This window comes from Suricata suricatta, chromosome 17 (genome assembly GCF_006229205.1).
Source record: "Suricata suricatta isolate VVHF042 chromosome 17, meerkat_22Aug2017_6uvM2_HiC, whole genome shotgun sequence".
NCBI classification, from domain to species: Eukaryota; Metazoa; Chordata; class Mammalia; order Carnivora; family Herpestidae; genus Suricata; species Suricata suricatta.
In genome coordinates, this window is record NC_043716.1 from 18,830,630 (window position 1) to 18,845,550 (window position 14,921).

The following is a 14,921-nucleotide window of genomic DNA, read 5'->3' on the forward strand; positions in this document are numbered from 1 at the left end:
CTCCGGGAGGAGCCGAAGCTCTGCGTGGGGTGAGGGAGGAGGGATGGGCAGGGCAGAATATGCGCGGAGGAGCAAGTGTTTTGGGAGGATTGCAAATGGTTTTGTAAGGAGGGAGCTCAGAGGGCAAAGTAGTCATACTTAGATTTTTCTCCTGAGGATAGCAGAGAGGGCTCTGAGCTAGCCTCGGTTACATTTTCAATGAGAAAATCGCTCTGGCTGCTGTGGGGAGGACCCACTGCAGAGCAGCGAAGCCAATGCAGAGCCCCCTAGATGGGTGGCCCATACCGCCAAGGGTACATTCCCCCCAGTGTGCTACAAGTCCAAGCCAGCTTGGGCCATGTTGCACTCCAGATGATGAGCATGTCTATCAGAGGAGAATCCCCAGGTGCACCACCCCCACTTAACAGCCCGTCTTTGACATCTGAGGACACTTGCTCCTCCAGTGATGTCCCACTGGCCAGCATCACATCACCAGAGAGCTTGTTAGGAATGTAGGATCTCAGGCTCCACCCACCCCAAACCCCCTGGATCCCAATCTGCACTTTAAAGAGACCATCAAGTGATTCTTAGGAATATCAGGTTATTTTCAAACTCTAGTGCAGGTCAGCTTCCTCCTTCCCCAGGGCTCTGGACATCTCCCTCCCTGTCATTGGCTTCCCACCTGCTCAGGGGAGCCCCCAGGCTCTGTGATCAGCGCTCAGGCCACTGAACAGAACTGAGGGTTTGTGCATGTGCTGAACTGGAGACGCTTCCGGCTCCCTGCCAGCAGACTCCGCCCGCCACGACTCCATCTCACAGGCTGTCTGTCCCCATTTTTCTCCGCAGGAGATAGTGGACTGGTTCAATGCCCTCCGAGCAGTCCGTCTGCAATACCTAAAAACGGCCTTTCCTGAGCTCCCAGAGTCTGAGGTGAGCTAAATGTGAACCCTGACTTCTGAGTCTCCTCCCTGCCACTTCTGGTCCTTCTATGCTGACCCCTCAAAATACTCAAAGGCTAGACTAGCTTTGTGCACAAGACCTTGAGATTTGGGGCTGGATACTCAGAGGGAAACCAAAGGGTTCCTTCAGGGGGTTATGGCCTCACATGTGACTCTCTCTCTCAGGGACGCATAGCCACTGTTCCCAGTGTCGAGGGGCTTGGGATTTGGGCATCGCTTTCTGACCCCTTCTCCCACTGAAATGTGCAAATGATCCTTAATGTACTGCTTACAAAGTGCTTTGGAGCCCCTTTTATCTAGTAATCCCTGGCAGTAGGCAGTTAGGTGGGGTGATCGTTCCCATTTTATTGATGAGAAACCGAGTCCCAGGAAGGTCAAGTGAATACCCAAAGGTGCTCTTCCCACTGGAGTGTCCTCCCGTTGCCCCTCTGTGTTCTGGTCTCGGGAAGGTGATGGGATCTTCTCCGTTACAGTTCAGACAGGAACAGTCTGCCTTCTGTGGCCAAGGTCACAGTGACCCTGAGAACTTGATTTTGGTTGTCCTCAGACATGTGGGGCATCTGTCTCTCAGGCGTGAGGGACAGACGGTGCTGCCTCGAGCCAGGAGGCCTGGGTTTTCACGGGTGCCCTGTCGCTAACTTGCTGTTTGATGGCCGCTGGTCAGGCCACTTCTCCGAGCATGGGTTCCCTCATCTGTAAGATAGTGGTGGGTCTGGGCCATCTTCAGGGTCCCTTCCAGCTCTGAGGTCTATGGTCTGGCATCTGCTTTAGACCCTGCTCTTAGAGGATTTTGTAAATAATTGGGGTGCAGACACCATATTAATCCTGGATTTTTTTTGAGAGACAGAGACAGAGAGACGGGGGAGAGAGAGAGAAAGAGAGAGATAGAGAAATCCCAAGCAGACTCTGCACTGGCAGCACAGAGCCTGATGTGAAGCTCAAAGTCACAAACCATGAGATCATGACCTGAGCTGAAATCAAGATTGGGATGCTCAACCAACTGAACCACCCAGGTGCCCCCCTGCCCCGGGATTTTCTTATTCCAAACTGTTAGACCCTCCTTGAAAGCCTCAGTTCTCCTTCATTCCAAGGTTTTCAGGGAGCTAAGTTTTGGAAATGGGTGTCCACTCCAGGCTGGGCGATGCATCAAGATGGCAGCTCCCTGGGAACGACTCCAGCCAAGCCTGGGGCAAGAGCCTCCGGGTCTGTAGAGTCAGGACCCAGAAGGATGAAATGCTTGCTCTGCAGGGAGGCCGTTGTGGGTGCTGCCTGCTGACTGGGATCTCAGAGGACAGAGTGCAGACTCTCAGCCTGAGTCACTGGGCTGGCACTCCAACTTTGCTGACCCCTGCAGAAGAAATCGGTCTTTGGCCAACTCCTCAATGTCCTCTTGCCTCCCCTCACCCACCGCTGCTCTCCTCCCCACCCTCATCTCTCCGCTGCCTTTCCCCACCCCATGTCCAGGGATGGTGTGAGGTTCTGGGCCATTGCCTGGACCTGGCTCAAGCTCAGGGAGGCAGAGACCAGACAGCCGAGGTGTTCCAGTGTGGAATGTGGTCCTAGACTAAGAAACGCATGGCCTCTGAGGTCAGAGGAGCTGATCTGTTGCACCTCACCTCTCGGAGCCTCGGGTTCCACCTCTCATCACCGTGGGGACAGCACCTACTTTCCAGGGCTGTTGTGAGAATCGAGAGCCAAGGCTTTTGAGATACTGCAAGGAGCGCTCCATCCATGTGATCTTCCTGCTTCCAGTTGTTTCCCTGGCCTAGCCGAGCCTGACCCTGGCCCAGGTTCAGACCATCAAGCAGCTTGGCACTCTTTTTTCCAAATGAAGGAACTAACGCCTACAGAATGTAGTTTAGGGAGAGTGGAGTAGTATAGTTTATTTTTTCACAATTTTCTTCCCTTCAGACTTCCCAGACTTCACTTCTCCTTTGCCCCATCCTAGGATCTGGAGCTCTGGAGGAGCCGCTCTGCTCTGGGAAGCCTGGGCTGTCATTCAAAGCTCTAGACTTGCCAGTTTGAGCCCCTGGGGTATGGTGGGGGCAGTGTTCATTCCTGGAAATTTCTCTGAGTATCGGTTGGCAAGCTGGAAAGATTCCTGGAGATCATACCATCCAGTCTCCTCATTACTCAGAGCAACATGGGCCCAGAGAGGGACAAGGTCTTACCCAGGTCATACAGCTCATCGAGGTCAGAACTGCAGCCAGACTCTAGATCTTCCAGCGCCTAGTCCAGAACTTTTTCTACTTGCCTATTCTGCTACCAACTCCTGTGGGCCTGCATCAGAATCCCCAGCAAGGACCAGATCTTGGCCTGGGGCCTGGTCAGAGCACTCTGGCATGAGTCCACTCAGTGTCATGGTGAAGTGGTAGGTGTACCACGAGTGTTCTTCTAGTGTCTGCAGGCCTTGGTGTGAACCCCAGCTTTCCAACCTGCCAGTCACATGACTTAGGGAAAATCCCCAACCACTTCGTGAGGCCTGGTTTGTTCTGATGTCCAACGAAGATAAAAGTATCCACCTCGTGGGGTCGGGGAGAAGGGCACCCAGAGCCTGACAGAGTAGACCCTCAGAATATGCCCACTGAAGACACCAGGAGGGTCTCCTCAGAGCCTTGCCGATGTCTATGCCTTGGGGATACGGAAGGAATCCTTAGACTAAGTCCTTACACCAAGATTCGGCCCTGCTGGTCAGTTCTGCAAACATTGGAGATGCTGCCGTCTGCCTCTGTTGAAATATTAATATTGCACCCATTTCACATTCCAAATATAACCCCGTGAACCACGAGCACACATCCTTCCCCATTCCAAACTTCCCTTTTGTTGGGGAGCCTTGAACCCCTGGCATGTGAGTCAGGGGGTCAGTGTATGTCTCTCCTCCCCCAGCTCGTGCCCCTCATCACCAGGAACTACCTCAAACAAGGCTTCATGGAGAAGACGGGTCCGAAGGTACATTTCACTGCTCTCTGTGGGACTCAGGGGGCCCTGGTTCCAGCGAGTAGGGCAGAATTTGGGAAGTAGGAAAGTGGAGACCCAGGAGTGGGAAGAGGAAGGGAAGTCACCCAATGTGTGTGAGTTCTGGGGGCCTAAAGACCAAGCGGAGACTGGTGAGCGGGTGTGTGGTCCAGCATGGTGCCAGTGCCTCTCCCCGTCCGTGGCCTCCTTCTTTATCAGCAGTGGCTACAGCCTCTTAACTCCATCCAACTGAGCTGACTCCTGGGACAGCAGAACTGAAAAGGGACTCTTTTGGGGGCACAGCTTTTGCACTTTCCAGAACCCTTCTGTGGCCTTATGCTGGGGGCCTACCAGGACTGTCCTAGTGAGAGAGGGGCTTGTGATTGGTCTGAGAAAACACACCTCTGCAAACACACACACACACACACACACACACACACACACACACACACACACACACACGGGCACATAGGCACACCCCTCCCCAGCACACACACCCTCCCTCTGACTCAGCTCCTGCTCTCTTTCACCGAACCTGCCCCAACCCCCCAGCGCTGCTCATCTGCACTCCTCTCCAAAGGAAGGGAAGCCTGGCCGCTCCTGGGCCTCCCTGGAGGCCTGCCGTGAGGGCCCCTCAGCCCCAGCCTGGGTGCCGAGGGGTGAGGCTCCAAGCCCGGAAGTCTGGCTGGCAAGGGTCCTGGTGGTTGGGAGGGGAGGAAGGTGGGAGAAGGGAGGAGGAAAAGGGAAAGCAGGGGGAGCCTCCTAAAAACAAAACAGAAAGAACTGCCAAAGCAGCAGCAAGTCAATGCTTTGTTTATGTTTTAAGGTGTCCTATGTTGACAAAATTGTTGTCGAGAGTGCAGTGGAAGGGCTTGGGCAATCGGTGTGAAAGAAAGCCCCGGGCAGCTTAGAAAGGAGTGGAAGGGTTGCACATTTTGTTTTCTGCCTTCGCCAGCCAATGGCACAGCCAGTCCGCAGCGGTTCTTGCCAGGGGCTTTCTTTCCCCTGACCTCAGTTACAATTTCGCCAAGGCCAGCGCTTTCGGCATTGCTGAGCAGTGACTACTTCTGATTTCCCCAGCTTCCTTTTTCTGAAACTTCTTCTCCGCAACCTGAGAAAGCAGAGGGCATCTCTTCCTACTCATAGCAGCACGCTGAGGCACTGGATATCGCTGGCAGGGGGTCAGAGGGTGGGCAGAGCCTCAGGGAGGGGCCCGGGGGTGTCTGAGTGGGAGGGGACTACCCAGCTCCTGAGGTGTAGCCCAGGCTGGCTCTCAGACCTCCATACCCACCCACCCCCACCCTTGGCTGACCTTGGTATGCGGTTCCCTCTTTTGCAGCAAAGAGAACCTTTCAAGAAAAGGTGGTTCGCCCTGGATCCCCAGGAGCGGAGGCTGCTCTATTACAAGAACCCACTGGTAAGAGCCCCTGCCGGCCCCTCTCCAGTGCACCCCCAGACAGGAGGGGGTCAGTACTAGCGGTGGGCCGTGGGGAAGCTGAAGCTGGAGAAACCCGGCAAGGGACACACCTCCACCTTTGCTTCCTCTCCTGTGCGTGGAACTATCCTCTCACACCTCGCAGGAAGTCCATGTGTCCTCAATGCTGCCAGTGTCGTTAAACAGGTCGTTTGTCACCCCCGAGTCTCCTGGGCTCACTTCTCACCAGGAGGCTAGTGGTTAGGACCGTGGGTTTTTGAACTTTCAGCCCTGCCTCTTAGTGGTATGCCCTGGGCAGGGCACTTAACTCTCAGCCTGTCTCTTCCTCTGGAAGGTAGGCCTTCCTCAATGGTTGCCATGAGGATTATATGAGTTACTTAAGGTAAACCCCTTGAACTCTTGGGACATATAAGCGGACAAGCTGTCCATAACTGTTAAGTATTATTTAACAGGTCACGTGTGTGATTCATTTTATGGGTTTTTTTTTGCCCTTCCAAATTCTGGGTCCCACCAAGCAGAACCCCCCAGCAGAGACCCCTGCCAGGCACAGAAAACACCTCTTCCTAGAACACAGCTTGGGGGGATGTCTGGGCTGCAGGTGTCCCTCTGCCCCAGGCGTGGCGTCTGATGACCATGCGCCTTCCATTTCCAGGACGCCTTTGAACAGGGCCAGGTTTTCCTTGGGAGCAGCGAGCAGGGCTACAATGTGTACGAAGACGTGCCCAAGGGCATCCGAGGGAACCGCTGGAAAGCCGGCCTCACCATCGTCACCCCCGGGCGGAGGTTCATCTTCACCTGCCCCAGCGAGAAGGAGCAGCGGGAATGGCTGGAGAGTTTTCAGGATATCCTCTCCCGCCCCTTAACGCCCCTCAACCTCCTCAGTAAGATGCATGGCCCGGGGTTGGTTCTTTTGGCCAAGGGCAGAGGGCGGAAAGGGGCCCCATGGGGTTCAGCCGTGGGCCCTGAAGCCGAGGTCCTGGCTTTTCCCATTTTCTTCTCTTCCCGCCAAAGAAAGGTACAGACAGTGCACATTATTGTCAGCAAGCCCTCTCCGTCCATGCAGAGCTCCTCTGTGGGGAGCCCTATCCCAGAACCATTGAGTCCAGGAGCCAGCAGCTTCTCTCTCCCCCCACCCCCCACCCCTTTCCAGTCCCTCTCCTCGTGAGAAAACCCTGGCCTATTATTATTAGCTAAGGTCACACCCACTTGGCAGCTCCCTGAGTCCTGGGTTCCTCCCTACTCACAGAGGGAAGGCTATTTTTAGTGGCCTTCTTTTCTCTGGATCCTCCCTTCTGTCTGCTTCTCTCCCCCTCCCCTTCACCCCAGATGTGTTACCAGTAGGTTTCTTTGTGCTGACAAGCCCTGTGAAAAACGGGAAGACATTCTGAGCTAGGGCAGGAAACTTCTGGCCCAGGGCCTGGTTTGGGGGCACGAGAGAGAACTTCTGTGTTTGGAAAAGTACAGAGTGAGTGAGTGGGTGATCCCACATGGGCTCTTAGGAGAAACCCTTGTGCCCTTTGAGTCTGACCGTATAAAACACACACTTTTTTGACTTTCCGGAATCTTTTTTTTTAATGTTTATTTTTTATTTTTGAGGCAGAGAACATGCACAAGCAGGGGAGGGGCAGAAAGAGAGAAAGAGGGAAACACAGAATCTGAAGCAGGCTCCAGGCTCTGAGCTGTCAGCACAGCGCCCAAAGCAGGGCTCAGACCCATGAACCATGAGTTCATGACCTGAGCCAAAGTCCAGAAGTCTGGCTCTGAACCGACTGAGCCACCCATGCGCCCCTTCACTTTCCAAAATCTTAAAGCCGAGAGCCTGAGAAACATACTTGGAAGTTGTTAGCGAAGGGCCTCAGCTGGTGCTTTCTTTTCCCTGTGGGCCTGAGTCTCGATGTGTCTGTGTCTGTCACTTTCTGCTTGTCTCGCCTCCTCTGGTGTGTGCGTCCCCTCTGCCTTGCACCCTTTCAGTCGGTTTTGCATTCTGGTTCTCTGTCATTGTGCCCTGTCCCCTCGCCGTCCCTTCTCTCCTGCAGGACAGCATTGCCGTGGCTATCACCTCTGCTCTCTTCTTGTTCCTCTGGCAGCTGCATCAACAGAGGGTGGCCACGGCTGCAGGTGACCCATTAGCTGAGGAGCTGGCCACCGGTCACCCGGAGCTTGTGGTGGGAAGGACACCTTCTTACCTTGGCCTTGGCTGCGCAACAGGAGGCCCCCATAGTCAACAGCCATCGCTGGCCGTGAACTCTGCCAAGACTGAAGCTTTGACCTTTACCTGTTGGCTCCCTGGGCCTTCCCACTTCCCAGCCCTGGAGGTTTTGAAGATCTGGCACATGTCCTCATGGCCCAGGACATCTGAAATGAAGGCCCTGCAGTGGGAAGCCACCCACCGTGCCCTGCAAGTGGCGTTTTTACTCAGAGAGAAAAACAGTTTAATCTGGATCGAACCATGAGGAACTTATCAGACAAATTCACATTAGGGACATTCTCTAAAACAGCTGGCCTGGACCCTTCAAAAGTGTTCGCATCATGAAAGATATAGGAATGAGGAAAGTGTTAGATTTAAAAAGACTAAGGAGGCAAGAAAGCAAAATTCATGATTCTTGATTGGATCCTGGAGTTTTATGATGTATTTTGTGTGTTTTTTTTTAAAGATTTTAACTTTTAAGTAATATGTACACCCAACGTGGGGTTCGAACTTGCAACCCCGAGATCAAGAGTCGCACACTCTCCTGACTGAGCCAGCCAGGCACCCCTGGATCCTGGATTTTTTTCACAGCAGCTATCCAGGGCATAATGGAGCTAGCCGGGGACGTTTGAATCTGGATGCAGGCTAGCCAAGGGGGTTGTAAGACTGATACATATGTTGTATTTGTGTAGGAGATTGCCCTTGTTCTCAATGGATACGTGCTGAAGTGTTCAGGGGTCAAGTGTAATAATTTTCAGTCTACAACTGACTCAAATGGTTCAGCAAAGAATAAGTATATGTGCACATGTATATCTAGGGAATGGATACGTGTACATATAGTGTGTGTACGTATACGGAAGACAGGAACTATGTATACAGGGAGAGAGCTAGAGAAAGCGAACCACTGGGAACATGTTAGCAGCTGATGAATCCCGATGAGTCTTTATTGTCCTATTTGTACAAATTTTCTAGAGATTCAAAAGTATTCAAATTTAAGAGTTGGAATTGGGAAAATGTTTAAAGGGAACGTCCACTCCTCACTCTTCAAAAGCAGTGTTTTCCCTACATGAACCAAAAATGTCCTTGGAAAAGTCCCATCTTTGTCCACATTTTAGAAGAAATGAAAATCCAGATAAAAAGAAAAGGAAACCAATGTCCAAACTGATTACCGGCCTGCTCTGGGAGGAAAGAAGCAAGCCAAGGAGAACTCCACTGGACCCCAGGGCAGCCAGCCAGCCAGCCAGTCTGCGTGCCTGCTCTGGCCTGGCCACGAACTTGAGATTGCTGGACACCACACTTTCCTACCTACGTGCCTTGGTTTTTCACTTTCAAATGAGGACGTTGTACTGACTATTGAAATGCAATGGAAGCAACAGGTCCTTCTGAGCAGCTCCCCAGTGCCAGGTTCTGTGCCAAGCCCTGGGCACAGGGCAGATGGTACCTGCTGTCACAGATTACAGGCTGCTGAGGGCAGGGCGGGACAATGGCACTCGTGTTCAGTACAGGCTGCTGTGGGAGCAGGCAACATAAGGTTACCCTCACTGAGGGGGAGAGGAGAGGCTCCATTCTCTCCAGGAAGTGACGTTAAGTTGAAACCTTTAAGATATTTAGAGGTTAGTCAAAGGAAAATGGGTGAAGAAAATGCTTATCGGAGGGAAGAAAATGTTCAAAGACCCTTAGATGTGAAAGAGGAACTGAAGGGAACGTGGAAAGGCTGAAATGTTAGGGAAATAGATCACCGACGTCCCCGCTCTATGATTCTTTGTCCTTCAAGTGATGTGCAGAAAGACACTCGTGTTCTCTCTTCATTTTGGTGGAGACCCAGAGGGCTGGCAGGGTCTTATTCTCTGCTTTTTGTGGGGGGTTTTCTCTGGGTCCCCCGGAGGGCAAGCAAAGTTATTGGAGTGTCTTTCCTGGGGCTTCCTGACAGCCCAGATATGGGGCAGATGCTCCCTCTTCTGGCTTCTAAAGCACCTTGAAAATGTCTGTTTCAACACCTGCTGGGTTGTATATTAAGGGTCACTTTAGTCATCTGTCTTGTTTTTTCTTCCCATGAGCTCTGTCTAGAGAGGAAGAATGAAGTATGCAGGCAGTAACAAAGCTACTTGGCGTTAAGAAAGAAAGTCACACGATTACACTTGAAATTGAGGAAAACAACACAATGTAGCATATGAGTAGGAAGCAGACCAATTGGGAGGCCACAGCAGTAATCACAAGCATCACAGTCATGGTCATTGTAGGCCTGCACCTCAGCTCTCCTTCCCATCTCATCTTCCCTAAACATCCTTTTCCTGTCCAGAAAAGAAAGCCATACCTCTTACCCACCTTACTAGAGAACGTTGTTGCTTCAAGGCATTAAAATCATTGGGATGCCAAATAAAGAAACCATTTGAAATAGTGACAAGCCTTTTTTTACATTTTATTTTTTTACATTAATTGACTTATTTTTGTATTGTTCTATAAATTTGATACATATAGATATATACATATATATCTATATATATGGATTAATACCACCACATTCACCTTAAAAACTCCCTAGTGCACCTCTTATAGACACACCCTTCCCTTGCCACCTGGCAACCATTGCTCTGTTCGTCATCAGTCCAGATTTTTATTTTCGAGAATGTCATATAAATGGCATCATCCAATATGTGATTTTTGAGCCTGGCTTCTTTCACTCAGTATAACGTCTTTGAGACTCCTCCAAATTATCACATGTATCCACAATTCTTTGCCTGTTGTTGCAGAGTAGTAGTGCATTGGATGGATATAGCACAGTTTGTTTACCCAATGGAATAGTATGCAGCAGTAAAAAGGAGTGGATTCTTGATAAAACAACATCCGGGAGTGAAACTGCCAGGTCATGTGGTAGATATACGTTTAACTTTGTAACAAACCATCAGACTGTTTTCCAGAGTGACTGGACCATTTCACATTTCTAGTAGCAATGTATGAGAGTTCTAGACTTTTCTTACTACCCATGAGTAAGAAGTCCAGTGCTCTATTGTGCAACAGAACCAGGCAGAGAGTTCCAGTTATTCTGTATCTTCACCAGCACTTAGTATTGTCAGTATTTTTAACAGTTTTAATAGATATTTAGTGTTACCTCCGTCGTTTTCATTTGCATTTCCCTAGTTGTTGATGATGCTGAACATCTTTTCACGTGCCTATCTGCCAACTTTATATCTTTGGAAAAGTGACTGTGCCTGTCTCATTTTCAAAAATGTTTATTTTTGAGAGAGAGAAAGAAAGAGAGAAGGGAGGCAGAGGATCCCAAGCAGTTCTGTGCTGACAGCAGAGAGCCTGTTGTGAGGCTTGAACTCATGAACTATGAGATCATGATCTGAGCCAAAGTCTGACACCTAACTGACTGAGCCACCTGGGCACTCCCTTGTCTCATTTTTTAAATTGTATCATTTCTTTTTTTTTTAATTTTTTAAAATGTTTTTATTTATTTTTGAGAGACAGAGAGAGGCAGTGCAAGCAGAGGAGGGTCAGAGAGAGGAGGAGTCATAGGATCTGAAGGCAGTCTCCAGGCTCTGAGCTAGCTGTCAGCACAGAGCCCGATGCAGGGCTCGAACCCATGAACTGCGAGATCATGACCTGAGCCAAAGTCGGACGCTTAACCGACTGAGCCACTCAGGTGCCCCTAAATTGTATCATTTCTTTATTGTTTAGTTTTGAGAGTTCTTTTTTGTTTTAAATTAAAAATAATTTTTTTTTTGAGAGACAGAGGCAGTGTAAGCAGGGGAGGGTCAGAGAGAGAGGGAGACACAGAATCTGAAACAGGCTCCAGGCTCTGAGCTGTTAGCACAGAGCCTGACGTGGGGCTCGAACCCATGATCTGTGAGATTATGACCTGAGCTGAAGCCAGACGCTTAACCGACTGAGCCACTCAGGCACCCCTAAATTTTAAATTTTATTTTAGAGAGCATGCATGTGAGTGGGTGAGGGGCAGGGAGAGAGAAAGAATATTAAGGAGGCTCCATGCCCAGTGTGAAGCCTGTGGTGGAGCTTGACCCCACTACTCTGGGATCATGACGTAAGCTGAAATCAAGAATCGAATGCTCAACTGAATAAGTCACTCAGACGCCCCAAGAGGTCTCTCTACTTTCTTGATACGAGTCCTTTGACAAACATGGGATGTGCAAATATTTTCCTCAATCTGTTAACAGTTTTTCCCCATTCTCTTAACAGTGCCAGCGAAGGCTTCTTGAGACCAGGGTTTATGGCTTCCTTTGTTTTTTGTAGATTTTTGTTGGTGACAAAGTTTGGCATTAAAAATGGGGCGCTTTCCGCAGGTGGCTGCTGAAGATGGAGGAGGGGTGGGTCCTGGTGCTCAGCGGCCGGGGCCATCTCCTGGGCCACCTGGAGGCCATGGTGGCTAAACAGGTGCTGCCGGCCTGGAAGGTTGTAGTGTGCTCTGAGGGCATCAGTACTTCTGGTAATTTCTCCAAAACAAGTTGAAGTACCTGGCTTTCCTCCACAAGCGGCTGAACACCAGCCCGTCCAGTGGCCCATCCCCAGAGCCCAGCTGCATCTTCTGGAGGGCAGTGTGAGGCACCCTGGCCCCCAGGACCCTGTGAGACCAGGCTGCCTGGACCGCCTCAGCGCGTTTGATGGGATCCCGCCACCCTATGACACTAAAACCTTGAGAGCAGCGCGTCTGAAGCCTACATAAAAGTTTACTTCCCTGACGCCAGGCTCACGAGGCTGGCTGGAAGTACCAGGCTGTAACAGCCACCCTGGAGGAGCAGAGGGAGGAGAAGGCCAAGATCCATTACCGGAAGTAAAAGCATCTCATGAGGCTACAGAAACAGGCCAAAACTAATGTGAAGAAGAAGATCGACAAATGCACAGAAGCCCTCGAGACCCACGGACTCCTGGTCTGAGCCCAGTGAAATTGTTTGTTCCTCAATAAATAAGTGAATGAATGAACAAACGAATATTAAAATACAGTGTTTTGGCTTATGTTTGGATATTTCAAATTCACATAAAGTGGAGTGGAACTAAGGATGATGTACATTTAATGACTTCTCCTTCCCCTGACACAACATACTTTGTCCCTGGAGGAGTCCAGTCAGAGCAAAGCAAAGCACTGGTAGATGTAAATGGGAGTCATACTGCCACTTCATCCAGTGCACAAATTCAGGAACTTGTCCTTTCCCAACTTACTTAACATCGGAACCCAGTGTCCCAGGGATGTGGATTAACACATCTGTTTGAATTTAAAATCATGTCAGACTCTGATAGAAAATGAGTCTTGTTCATATTTATATCTAGGGCTCACTGTTCCCCCCCCCCTTCTGGTAACCATTGCTTGTTTTTGCATGAAACTTTTAGGAAATGTCCAAGAAAACGCTCGAAGAGCATTGGCTAATCTGCTCTTTAAAGAAACTTGGATGTCTTATAGAGAAGGAGAGGTGGCTAAAGGATGCTTCTCTCAAAGATTTTATTTAAAAATTTTTTTGAATATTTATTTTTGAGAGGGGGAGACAGAGTGGAAGCAAGGGAGGGACAGAGAGAGAGGGAGACAGGGAATCCAAAGCAAGCTTTGGGCTCTGAGCTCAATGCGGGCTCGAACCCATGAACCGTGAAATCATGACCTGAGCTGAAGTCAGCCGCTTAACCTACTGAGCCATCCAGGCACCCCTTCAAAGATTTTAAGACAGAAAATTTGAGCATGTGTCTTTGGTATTGTTTCAGAAAAGACAGGCATGGAGAACCTGAGTTTACTACAAATGAGGAAACTGGGGAACACAATCCAGGTAATCCCATATCAACTAGGATAGGCGAGGTAATGCTGCCCCCACTAAATCTCAGTAAGCTTAATGTATGTCAAGTTTATTTTCCTCCTTTACTGCACGTTCTTATGTGGGTCTGCTCGTCTTGGACACTTGAGACCCAGGTCACCAGTTGATGGCCTCATTTTCATAGTCAGGGCATTTGGCAGACAGGGATTCAATGACTTCCTAGCTTTCTAAGCTGATGGAAAGGTAGTAAGTACTCTGCATGTTTCAAGGGGGTCAGAGAAGTGCCAATCCCACCAGGTGCTGGGAAGAGCTGGAAACTTCAATGAGTAGCCTAGTACTTAATTCTATTGACTACTATTTGTCGTTTCCAGTATTGGAAATAGCCGTACATTATGTATTATCTGGTACTTACTTTGGGACCTGGCGTGATGGTGTGAAGTAAAATAGCGGATACCATTAGTTCATTTCAACAAATCAGAGAGATGGGGGTGCTGGCCTCTGCCATTCAATTTTTTTGCCGTGTAAACCTGAAAAGTTTCTTTGTGCCTTTGTGTCTTTGGGGAGGATTTGATTCTCTCCCAGCTCCAACGTTTCCCTGTTGCAATGAGCCTGGAACTGGAATAAGAGGAGAGGAGGAAGCAAGCAAGCCCAACCAGTGCCAGGGCGCACTACCTCTAGAAAAAACTTTCTAGAATTTTGGTCCGGATGCCTGTTGGGTAATGTGCGCTCAGCCAGCAGAGAGCGGTAAGGAGCCAGTGGCACAGTTCTGCATCGCAATAGCAGTTTGAAGTCTAGGGGTCACTCAACTAGGGGCGTTAGAATCCTCCTGGGGAGGTTTTTCAGGATACCCGCGCCGGGCTCCCCAGCAGACGATGAAATCAGACTCCCTGGGAGTGGAGCCCCAACACTGGTATTTTTAGAGAGCTCCCCAGCTACGTGCACCAGGTGTGCTTTGATTCTTTACTACCTGGAGGCTGGAGGACATCCAGTGGGCGGACTCTCATAAACAAGTTCTTGAATCGAACCCTCTCTTTCTTCTCGCAGGAGTTGTCGGGGTTGCGTTTTAATGGACCGGGGGTGGGGAGGGGAAGGCATCAAGCTAAAGGGTCTCTAGGACCTCAGCGGTTCCTAGCGTTTGGGAGCAGGCTCATCACGCCAGTGGCTACGACTCGGGCCAGCTGGGCCCTAGGGCGCCGCGCGCTGGGCGGGGGACGGTCGAGGTCCGCTTTCAGCGGGACCCAAGTCAGGAAAAATGGGTGGACCGAGGCGGGGAGTGGAAGGCCGCGAGGGAGGGGCGGAAGGAGACGACGACGCGGGCGGGCGGTTCCCGACGAGGCCCTGACTTCCGCGCCCCGCCATCCGGGGCCGACCTGGTCGCCATGACGGGCCTGGACCCCGGCCTGGCCATCCCCGTGTGGTTGGCCGAGGACGACCTGGGCTGCATCATCTGTCAAGGGCTGCTCGCCTGGCCCGCCACGCTGCCCTGCGGCCACAGCTTCTGCCGCGACTGCCTGAAGGGCCTGTGGGCCGCCGGCAGCCCGCGCTCCTGCCCCACCTGCCGCGAGGGCGCCGCGCTGCCGCAGCAGCTGCGGAAGAACACGCTGCTGCAGGAGCTGACGGACAAGTACAGCCAGGCGCTGCGCGAGCTG

General features: G+C 51.0%; 2 protein-coding genes and 1 pseudogene across 4 annotated transcripts in view; all 3 read left to right on the plus strand.

Annotated features, from left to right (window-relative positions):
- ADAP2 (ArfGAP with dual PH domains 2) overlaps positions 1-8,021 on the plus strand; it is a 29,373-nt gene extending 21,352 nt beyond the window's left edge. The window contains exons 7-11 of one of the 3 annotated variants that reach the window (XM_029929025.1): positions 826-909; positions 3,825-3,887; positions 5,233-5,310; positions 5,981-6,209; positions 7,416-8,021. In XM_029929025.1, coding sequence (XP_029784885.1) covers positions 826-909; positions 3,825-3,887; positions 5,233-5,310; positions 5,981-6,209; positions 7,416-7,450 — 489 coding nt within the window. In that variant the 3' untranslated portion in view covers positions 7,451-8,021. Of the gene's footprint in view, positions 1-825; positions 910-3,824; positions 3,888-5,232; positions 5,311-5,980; positions 6,881-7,415 lie in introns of those variants that run through there. The other 2 variants (XM_029929023.1, XM_029929024.1) reach the window with 2 other exon arrangements.
- Positions 8,022-11,445: 3,424 nt separating this feature from the next.
- On the plus strand, positions 11,446-12,490 carry LOC115282280 (annotated as a pseudogene).
- A 2,091-nt stretch (positions 12,491-14,581) lies between these two features.
- RNF135 (ring finger protein 135) overlaps positions 14,582-14,921 on the plus strand; it is a 16,211-nt gene continuing 15,871 nt past the window's right edge. Inside the window, exon 1 of the mRNA XM_029926992.1 lies at positions 14,582-14,917. Coding sequence (XP_029782852.1) covers positions 14,652-14,917 — 266 coding nt within the window. The 5' untranslated portion in view covers positions 14,582-14,651. The remainder of the gene's footprint in view (positions 14,918-14,921) is intronic.